Source organism: Cyprinodon variegatus, unplaced genomic scaffold (assembly GCF_000732505.1).
Source record: "Cyprinodon variegatus isolate N-32 unplaced genomic scaffold, C_variegatus-1.0 Scaffold205, whole genome shotgun sequence".
Taxonomy (NCBI): Eukaryota; Metazoa; Chordata; class Actinopteri; order Cyprinodontiformes; family Cyprinodontidae; genus Cyprinodon; species Cyprinodon variegatus.
Genome location: NW_015150658.1, coordinates 1,119,100 through 1,129,739, shown reverse-complemented (window position 1 = coordinate 1,129,739; position 10,640 = coordinate 1,119,100). Strand labels below are relative to the sequence as shown.

Below are 10,640 nucleotides of genomic sequence, written 5' to 3'. Positions count from 1 at the left end.
CTTGAGTCATTTGATCAGAGGTTGGCCACAGGCCATCTGCAATAGATAGAGGGGTCACCAGTATACCCTGATGTCTTGTATTTAAGGGAAAAATAATAACTGCAGATGATAAGGAGCCAAAATAAAGAATGCAAAGAGAGAAACAACATTAATGAAAGAAATGTAACTGTTAAACTCTAAACTGAGCTATGCATCATACATGTGCAGAAATAAACTTTATGGCCTTCTTGCACCATATGTTTTTGCAATGCTAACTACATCATTCTACACTCTTTTTTTGGTCATTTTTCTGCAAACTTTTTTCATTTTTCAGCACACTTTTTTGGATGCTGTTTTACTCCTTGCGCTGTTACATTCTTATCACTGCTGCACTTTATATGGTCATGTTTTGTTTTAGTTGCGATCTCATTGCACTTTCACAAGCTGTATGCAAAATGACAATACAGTTTGTCTAAGTCTAAGATATAAAAAAGAGAATTAATTGCCTCTAGTAAATAAACAATTATTAGGGCTATACAGATAGATGTGCTCTGTCTGGGTACTTTAAAGAGTTAAGTCTGTAAAGGATCCTTGTTTGCCCCCAAGCAAGTCCTTGGTTTGAATAATTTTCTCTAAATACAAGGTATCCCATTTATTTTCTGTCTGACTTACCTTTTCATTAAGAACAGGCAACAGGTTCCCCATCTTGGCCAAAAAAGCCAGGATTTTACGTTGCCCCCCCACGCTCCCAGCTCACCCCACATTTCCTATGAAGATGTACAAGAATTATTTTTATTAATGAGTTATGGGGGGAAAAAGTAAAACAAGCTGAAAAGCAATATTCAATAACCATTAATAAGAAATGTAAACCATGTATTCAAGTCTTGATTGCTCTCTCAATCCGTAAAATGTCTCTGCCACTCTATCTAGTGGCAGAAGCATGCCATTACATACCAAGCGATCTCTCTTAATGTTTTAAGAGCACTGTTCTGATAAGGATTTATCCATGAACACCATAAACAGGATTGCATACAAGGAAGTGATCCAATGGGGTCTAACCCTCACTGATAACTAGCCTGACTTCATGCAGAGACAGCTGTTGCTCTTATGCAAGAATCAGATAGGCCTCAATGGTAATCCTAGTATCCCAGATTTCTATGGCACCCAGCTCCCCGACCACAGAATACATTCTTCATATCCTTAAAACACATGTGGACTGGATAGGTTTGCTTAGATGACTCCCTCAGAAGCCCTGTTTAAAAATCATTCAAACTTTCTGGTATATAATTCTGCTGATATAACTGTTGTACTGTAAATCAAGCAGTAATAATCATGCAATCTTAAGTGAGACTATTATCAGTAAGTAGGTTATACTTTATGAATATTCTCATAGAAAATCAAGGCTTCTGAGTCTGTTTTGTTTCTTTATATCATCCCAACTTATTAGCCACATCATTTTTTTTTTTTGCTATCTAAATAGTGCAAATTGGTATATAGGATTTCACTCAAAAACATGGAAAATAAATTGTATCCAATTTTTAGGTAATAAAAAAAAATCCCATAAAAATACATTTTTAAAAGCAATTGCTAATAAAAACAGAAATTAAAGATAGGCTTAAAAACTGTGCACTTTTCCACATTTGGTTACACGACTTTTATATTTCTAGACAGTTTGATAAGGTTTCGTGGGATACACCAACCTAATGCAGTGTATTCCTTGGACAAAACCAGGGTATGACATTTTTTTGAAAAACGTTCATAAAATATGAATGCTTCGCATTTCTTTGTAAATATCTAATATTTCTTGGTTAAATATCTAAATAAGAAATGGTGCCATCAAGATCTAAAACCGGTAGGCCCAGGGTTAGTTGATCGGTGTCTTGTTCCTCCCAGCCAGTAGGGGGCGTCTGTTCGATGTGAATAAATGTAATTCTGAGTTGAAGAGGGCCGCCCAGCCATGTTGAGGAGTCTGTCAAGCAAACTGCAGCCCGCCATTGTGTAGAATCCAAGCTCACTAGAGAGATAAGAGTGATTGGCTGAAACTCCGTCGTAGCCGGACAAATTGTGCACCCCGCCGCTGTTAATTAGGAGACAATACAGTTACACAGGCCGTGGGGGGGAAAGACATGTCAGCCAGCAGCCTTCTTGAACAGGTAAAAAGAGGTATTTTCTGAACGTTTGCGAGGGCCAAATTTGTCAGCATCGCGACGGCTAGCGCAGGTAGCTTAGCTTCGAGGCAGCGGCTGTGGCTCAGTAGTGCAGTAGGCCTGACCACCTGCAAAACAATCTGACTGCTGAATATACATCTCTTCAACTATTTTTCCCCTTCCTCTCTTCTCATAAATCAAACCTTCATGAATCACCTGGACCCAATCCAGAGACCGAAAGGCCAAGCTAATAAAGGTAAGAGCTACTCAAAGCCTGAGGTTGTGGATACACAGCACTGTTCGTGCCGTGAGCTCTGAAAATCCTACGTCCGCGAGTGATGTTAGCTTGATAGGCATAAAGGGCCGTCTGTATCCCAAAAGTGAGATTTTTATAATCTTTCTAACTCTTATTTTAAACATTTTAACTTAAAACCAACTCTGAAATGTAATTTTCACGGGTTTTAATCATAATTTAGAGCCTCAAGTTACAACCGGGGGATCGCCACAGGTAGTGTTGACTCGCAAATGTTAAATGGTTCACGTTGGTAGCATTTTCCTGGTTAGACTAGGACGCTATTGTCTCCAGACAGCACAATAAATGCGGCCTTTATTGTCCAGTCTCAGTGTCCAACACAAATTTAATGAAATCTGTCTGTGTTAACCAGCAGGTGCCTTTATTCAAGGCTAGTGTTAGCCGAGCCCGTCAACTTGAAAGGACTAGCTTGATAGCATGCTAATGTTAGCATGTTGCTATGTTAACCCAGAACGACACGTCCCTACACATGCTTTACCGCCTCCTTACCGCTAACACTGGAATACTACATTTTATATAAATACGTTTTTTCCTAATTTAATATATAGCTGTTATCTATATTTCTAACACTACATAATGTATATCCCCGTTTCCGATAATTTCTTTTCCTAAACTAGCAGCAGGTGTGTTGCCAACATTGAAGAAATTAATATTTGAACACATGGTTTAATTTAAAGTAGTTTAAAACTTATATTAATGGGATTAAAAAGCTGTTTTAGATGCGTGGGGCAGCCTTTTGGAGTTGGGGGTAATTATTTCAGTGTTAAAAACGCAACATTTTCTTATTTAAAGCCAATAATGGTGTCAAAAGTACACACATTTGTTAAGTAGAAGTATAGATACTGCAGTTTAAAAACACTCTGGTAAAAGTTGAAGTATCAACTTGACCTTTTTACTCAAGTAAAAGTGAAAAAGTATGTGCTTCAAAAACTACTTAAAGTATATAAAGTATAAAGTAACCTTAAAAAAAAAAAATAAAAAAAAACAGCCAGACGCCACTATATGAATTGAAAGCGGAGTTTTTCGACTATTTCGAAAAATTCTTTGAGATAGGGCCAAGGATGAGGGAGGTCTTGTTGGTCTCCATCTCCCGATCTCGACTGTGTCCGACCTTTCACACATTTCAACATCTTTTTCTGAATCCAACGTTGTAGCATGGCATAGACAATTCAGTTACATTTTTGAAGAACACCTGCTTGCTTCTGATGATTTCCTTTGGCGTCAGCACAGATTTGATGAATAGCTAACCAATGAGAGTTTGCATTATATGACCAATTACACCAGTTTTCACTAGATCTGGATTGCGCCAATGATCTGCATTGGATGGCACACATGGCGTGAAATAAATATAAACATTAAACCGAAGCAACGAGTAACGTTTGTTTTAAAAATGTAAGGAATAGAAAGTACAGATACTTGTGTGAAAATGTAATGAGTAGAAGTCAGATAGTAGGGAGGAAAATAAGTAATGGAGTATAGATGCCTAAAAAGTGTACTTAAGTACAGTAACAAAGTATTTGTACTTCGTTACTTGACACCTCTGGCTACTAATGATTTTTAAATTGTATCTTGTCTTGGTTTACAATGTCACGCAACAAGTTTTAGGCATTTCTGAGGACCCTTGGACAAACTGGAATCGTTCTTGTTGAAAGAACAATTTTCTAAAGACAAAATTGGCTCAATATATATGAACGAGAAACTTAATTTTGTGTTTGTAGGGCGGAAACAACCGTATTAATTGTAATAATGTTGCATTTAAGGTAAAAAATAAAAAAAAATCTTGTTTGCCTGTTAATATGCTCAAGCAAGATAACTTAAAGTGAAAGTTTTTAGTTTCAACTGGTTTAATTCTGTAAAAAGTCGTCTTTAAGAAATCTTTTGACATTACTTAAAAAAAATATTATTCAGAGTAATCGGTTAGCAAGATAATAGTTGCAGCTCTAGCGTGTTCTACCCTTAAAAGGAGTATAAAATGTATATTGATTTGTAAGAGAAAACATTTATTTATTGACAATTGTTGCGGCATTGGGAGTTAGAGTAAAAAAGATTGGCCTTCATCACTTTACTTTTTGTAGTTGAAAACAGATTAATGGAAAATGATATCTATGAAGCAAAACAAAGCCATGCATTTTAAAAAGGACAGGATGAGAGCAAGTTATATTATATCCTATTGTAGGGAACAGTGTTGTGCTTCTACTAATTAGAGCACTTGAGATATTAGATGTACATTAAAGCAGTCGTGATCACACTTTTAAAGGGTTGCCTGGACGCAAGATTTGGTTGGACACAATACAAATTTTAAAGTGCCTTTGATTTGCTCTTCATAGAGAAGTAATGCTAAACCAGTGAAATGGATTTTCCCCTCCTTTTATCTTTTTACCCATTATCTATGTTTAGTGGCTGAGATGCTAATTTTAAGAGCAGAAAAATAGATATTGCCATCACAATTTCCAACACTTGTTCATAAATTTAACTTTTCCTGAAACTGGCATCAGCATGAAAATTATTTTTTTTTTCACACAGGTTATACATCCGTTTGCTGATTATCAGATCAGTTAATCTATTAATACATGAAAACAGACTGAGGTTTTTTTTTTTTTTAAATCAGCCCGCCCACAAACCACTGAACCAGATCGTTTTATAAACGTTTTTTTTCCCCTTGATTTTATATATATGGAATTAAGTAATTTGGTTACAAATAACTTAATTGTTAATCAGTTTTTTTTACATTTTCATTAAAGATCCTGAAAACTCAGCCTGTGATGGCAAATAAGTTACAGTTTTTATAGGATGATTCATTTGACAATACAGCTTCAAATGTATCTCCTCTAACAATGAATCCCAGATTCACTGATGGCCTCGTAGCTGGATAATGTAGGATCTAAATTCTGCTCAGCTGGCAGTTTAATTCTTCATGTTTCGTTATTTTACGCTTTCAAGTATAATTCTTCTTGCTGATTTCTTCAGTTTCTTTCGTCTGTCTCTTAAAATAAAAACATTTGTGTTCTGTTAAATGTTCAATGCTAGCTCCCTTATCCTCTAATATCTTTAATTTTATAGTATGTTGTAAATGTAGAAATGAGAATTTTTGCATCTGTCACAAAACCTGTTTACTTTCTTTTCAGTGCAAAACGGAGCTGTGACCCAAAAGGATACTTTGAATGACGATGAGTTTGAGCCTTACCTGAATACTCAGGCCAGACAGGTGAGCGTTTGAGGAAAGGTGTTGAGTGGGTCTTCATTTTCTCTGGCTTTGTTGGATCATAAACACTTACCTCTTTGCTTATGATGGGAGTGGAGTTCAGAAACTGAATCTAAATGTCCATTTTAGATTGACTTGCATAAAATGGCAAAAATAACCTTTTTTTTTTTATCTTGGCTACCTAAGGTTTTGACTTCCTATTGTGTTCTATTGCCTTGAATAACATAGGCCTGGAGCTCAAGGTTCACTTTTCTTTTCTTTTTTTAAGCCACTTTTAAGGTGAAGGTATTATGAGCCATTCGTTTTTACTGGTTTTAAGCAGATATTTGGGGGACGCACTGGTGTAAAAGTTGTGCCAATCCTTCATTTTAATTGACATTTTATAATTTAAAGTTCAATAGGTTTTAAAATGCCTGCAATAACTTCACAGTGAACTTAAAGGGTATTTCAAATGGCCCACAATTCATTTGAAGTATATATCTTTTTTTCCGTATATAAACTGTATTTTTTTTCTGTTGTAGAGCAATGCCTATACGGCCATGTCGGACTCGTACATGCCCAGCTACTACAGCCCTTCCATTGGCTTTTCCTACTCCCTAAATGAAGCAGCTTGGTCCACTGGTGGGGACCCTCCTATGCCTTACCTGGCCTCCTATGGACAGCTGAGCAATGGTGAACCCCACTACCTCCCAGACGCGATGTTTGGCCAGCCAGGTCCCCTGGGGAGCAACCCGTTCCTGGGCCAGCACGGCTTCAACTTTTTCCCGAGTGGCATCGACTTCTCAGCATGGGGCAATAGCAGCTCTCAGGGACAGTCGGGGACGCCGCAGAGCTCTGGCTACAGCAGCAGCTATGCCTATGCTCCCAGCTCACTTGGGGGTGCCATGATTGATGGACAGTCTCCATTTGCACCTGCTGCCAACGAACCCCTCAACAAGGCCCCAGGTATGAACAGCCTGGACCAGGGCATGGCAGGCCTTAAAATTGGTGGGGCTGCTCCTGGTGGGAATGGAGAAATTGCTCCAAAGGTGGTTGGCTCTGGGTTACCTGGTGGGGGCCCCTTGGGGCCCGTGTCTTCTGTCGGACCTCCCAGCATGCCTCCTGTCTCAATCGCTCCAGCCAAGCCAGCCTCCTGGGCTGATATTGCCAGCAAACCTGCCAAGCCTCAACCCAAGCTTAAAACCAAGGGCGGCATGGCAGGTGCTAATTTGCCTCCTCCGCCCATTAAACACAACATGGACATTGGTACTTGGGACAACAAGGGCACCATGCCCAAAGCTGCCACCCCTCAGCAGGTGCCCCCTATTCCCAGCAACGGGCAGCCGCCTAATCAGGCTTCTCCGCAGCCTGGAGCTACAGCTGCGGGGAACCCACAGATGCCTCTGAGCAATGGACAGCTGGTTCCACCTGTTTCCCAGCTGGGGCAGCATCATCTTCCTCTTACTGGACAGCCAGGTATGGCTCAGATACCCCAGCCTCTTTCCCAGGGTCCCCCACCTAGCCAACAGCAGCAGCCTTCTCAGCCTACTCGCTGGGTCCCTCCACGAAACCGGGCCAATGGATTTGGAGACGCTAGTGGAAATGGGACAGGCCAGTCACCTCCCTCTTCAACTGTCGGAGTGGTTCCTGGGGTCCCCTCTGAGCCTCACCCCGTTTTGGAGAAGTTACGCATGGTTAATAATTATAACCCCAAGGACTTTGACTGGAACCTCAAGCAGGGCCGCGTGTTCATCATCAAGAGTTACTCTGAGGACGACATCCACCGCTCCATCAAGTACAACATTTGGTGCAGCACGGAGCATGGCAACAAGAGGCTCGACGGCGCTTACCGTTCGTTGGCGAGCAAAGGGCCCCTTTATCTCCTGTTCAGCGTGAACGGGAGCGGTCACTTCTGTGGTGTCGCCGAGATGCGCTCACCGGTGGACTACAACACATCTGCTGGCGTGTGGTCACAGGACAAGTGGAAGGGTCGCTTTGATGTGCGCTGGATCTTTGTTAAAGACGTTCCCAACAGTCAGCTGAGGCACATTCGGCTAGAGAACAACGAAAATAAGCCGGTGACCAACTCTCGGGACACACAGGAGGTACCGCTGGACAAGGCTAGGCAAGTGCTAAAGATCATCGCTGGATACAAACACACCACTTCCATCTTCGATGACTTTTCTCACTACGAGAAGCGTCAAGAGGAGGAGGAGTGTGTGAAAAAGGTAATGCAGCATTCCTAAGCTGATTGAAACTTGTCTTTAAATCCTTGTCCACACAATGAAAAAAAACCTGTGGTGAATGGAGTGTTTTAAATTCTGGATTTTTCTGTCAAATTCTGCCGCATAACATTTTAATAAGTTGTGCTAGTTTTATTTTTTTTCTCAGGTTGGCTGTTGATCTTTATTTTTTGCAATGATTTGCCTGTGCCTTTTTTCCTTGTCACAGAGCAACAGATGTAAGCTGCATAACAATAGAAAATCCTGGCAATATTGATGTTATAATATAATTTTGGATGCACCCACAGTTTTCTTCCTTCTCATGCTTCCAACTTTCTGACCTTTGGTATCCTTAGTCCTGAAATCTGTGTCAAATGTTCCTACTATTGTGTATCCAACAGGTCACGTCCTATTTGTATGCAGAGTGAGTTTTGGTACGAATTTATCCTTTAAATATACTTCCCATCAATATGCAAGAACAAACTTAATAATAAAGAAAAGTGTTGTGCATCTCCTAAACAAATAGGAATGAAGTTATAAACTGGGAATACCCTAAATATGTGAATATTGCATTCATGTGGATAATTTTTCAGTTTAACTGCCACGCTGATTTTTATTCTGTGTGCATGTACTCGGGCGGAACAATAAGCAATGATTGCAATATTAGTCAGCAATGTTCATATTCTATGTCGAGGACCATTTAAGGTTAAATGATTACTGGCCAGTTTATACGTTTATCATGAACTTGCAATTTAAAGGTTAATATAATGTGTAGACAGAGGATCAGTGCTGCAGATAAAAGCAAACACCAGGAAAAGATGACATAACCTGAAATGCTAAAGGTCACAGGTGGTGATGCAGCCGTCAGAAGAAACTGTTGATGTACGTAGTACTATTTTCAGACGGCTTTATTTTCCGGAAGGTTACTTTATAACTTCTAGTCTTATTGTGAATCGGATTAGAGCATAAAACATCTTTTCATCTGTAGTGTGTTTATGGGAATCTTTTGTTGTCAGACTTTATCTTTACATGGTGGAGGGTCAGTGTAGAGGATATGAGGATGAAATGATGCAGAATTAAACATTTTTTACAGGTTGGGGGATCTGATAGAAGCTGATTCCATTCCTTATCTTACGCTTGTTTGCTAACAGGACAGATTTAAAGTTAAATTTAATGTATGTTTATGGAAGACATACTTCCACGGTCCTAATTAAATTTGGTTTTACGAGGTTCAGTTGTGCATTTTTTAAATCATTCTTCCTCACCTTAAAACTCTACACCAACTGTAACATCATGTTTCTAGCAAACAATGGAAACATTAACATATTTTAAAAACCTACAGTAATTTTTCTCTCTATCTTTGGAACATAACTTTGTTTTTATAGTATCTTGCTGTCTGTTTTTAATCTAGATGAATAAAACACTCCTCCAGTAATGAGAAACGCTGCCTCATTTTTATTTTCTGCTCATTTTTCCTCTGCTGTTTGACAGGTGGAGGTCCAAGGCAGCGAGCCATATCCCAGCAACCCAAGCAACAGGAGTCATTACAGGCTTCAGGTAACTTTGCTTCTTCTCTAGAGTAATTCGATGCACATCTGCTGTTTATTTATACTCTGGTACATTGACTTTTTAATAAAAATGTGTTTGCTTTTTACTGTATTGATAATGTCAGTTATTTAATACAGAGATATCCTCTGTGGAGAACACAGGATCCTGTTTACATCCCTTTCTGTAACACAGGCGTTGGTGCTTTGTTGAAAACGGAAACAAAAAATAGAGGGGAAATCTTAAGTTGGTCTTTGCTTTGTGATTATCATAATTTCTAATATTTTTTTTTTCTCTTTTCCTAGGAACGCCAAGGACGAGTCAAGTAACAGTTGGTGCTTTGGTCAAAAGACTGAAATGTCCCTCCTGAAACCCTGTCCACCCCGACACATTATTACATTCAGATCTCTAAGAAATTCTAACAGGGGTGAAGATTTAACAAAGGACAAAAGGAAAAAAAAAACTAAATGAAGACTTTGATTTCTTTTGACTTTAAAGACTTACTTCGAACTTGTAGTAAAAAGGAAACGATTATTCATAGGACTACAACTAAATGCATAACGTCCTTAGCTGATTTTTTTTTTTCTGCCCTACCCCATTCCACTACATATGCTTTTTCCTTGTATGCTGCTTTTTCCTTTCTCTTTTCTTTCTTTTTTTTAATGAAAGGAAAAGATCTGCATCTGTTTTTATGGTCCAAGATGGAGTGTAATTCTCACAGAAACCTTAAAGATCAGAGATCCAATAGAAAAATGTAGTGTCCCAAAGTAAAGATGGACATCTTTAACAGCCTTTCTGCAAACCCGGCTCTGAGCGTCAAACCAGAAGGCAAGAGCAGCTTCCTCCTCAGTGGATTCTTCACCGATGGCTGGTGCCAACTATTCTCACCTCAGAATTTCTGTTTGTCCTTGCTTGTCATGTTTTTGTTAACGAGGACTGCAGGTTGCTTGTTAAAAAAAAAAGGAAAAAAAAAAACATCCGTTTTCATATGTTGGAGTGCGGGGAGGAGGGGTCAAGAGGATGGTGACAGGACCAGTTAGGAATTGGTTAAATGTTTAAATTGGTCAAAATATTAAGTTGATGAGCTTTGCTCACCATATAATTTTACGTGGGGGGGAAATGAGGCCATCTTCATTGGACTTTATTTACGCCTTTTTTTCTTGAATAAGTTAAGTCATTGTTGCTATGGGCTGCTTTTCTTTTTTTTTTCTGTTTTCTTATGACTGATGCGAGTGGCCTTGCCCCCACTCTTT

At 39.2% G+C, this 10,640-nt stretch overlaps 1 protein-coding gene across 1 annotated transcript; it reads left to right on the top strand.

Annotated features, from left to right (window-relative positions):
- Positions 1–1,938: 1,938 nt before the first annotated feature.
- Positions 1,939–10,349, top strand: ythdf2 (YTH N(6)-methyladenosine RNA binding protein 2). Its single transcript, XM_015380007.1, has 6 exons — positions 1,939–2,132; positions 2,358–2,382; positions 5,565–5,644; positions 6,163–7,848; positions 9,334–9,399; positions 9,693–10,349. The coding sequence occupies exons 1-6, from the start codon at positions 2,106–2,108 to the stop codon at positions 9,714–9,716; spliced, it is 1,908 nt and encodes a 635-aa protein (XP_015235493.1). The 5' UTR covers positions 1,939–2,105; the 3' UTR covers positions 9,717–10,349.
- Positions 10,350–10,640: the final 291 nt, after the last annotated feature.

Coding starts and splice junctions, on each gene's coding strand:
- ythdf2 (XM_015380007.1), top strand. CDS start 2,106: ATGTCAGCCAGCAGCCTTCTTGAACAG. Junction 2,133..2,357: donor CCAGCAGCCTTCTTGAACAG/GTAAAAAGAGGT, acceptor GACCCAATCCAG/AGACCGAAAGGCCAAGCTAA. Junction 5,645..6,162: donor TGAATACTCAGGCCAGACAG/GTGAGCGTTTGA, acceptor TTTCTGTTGTAG/AGCAATGCCTATACGGCCAT.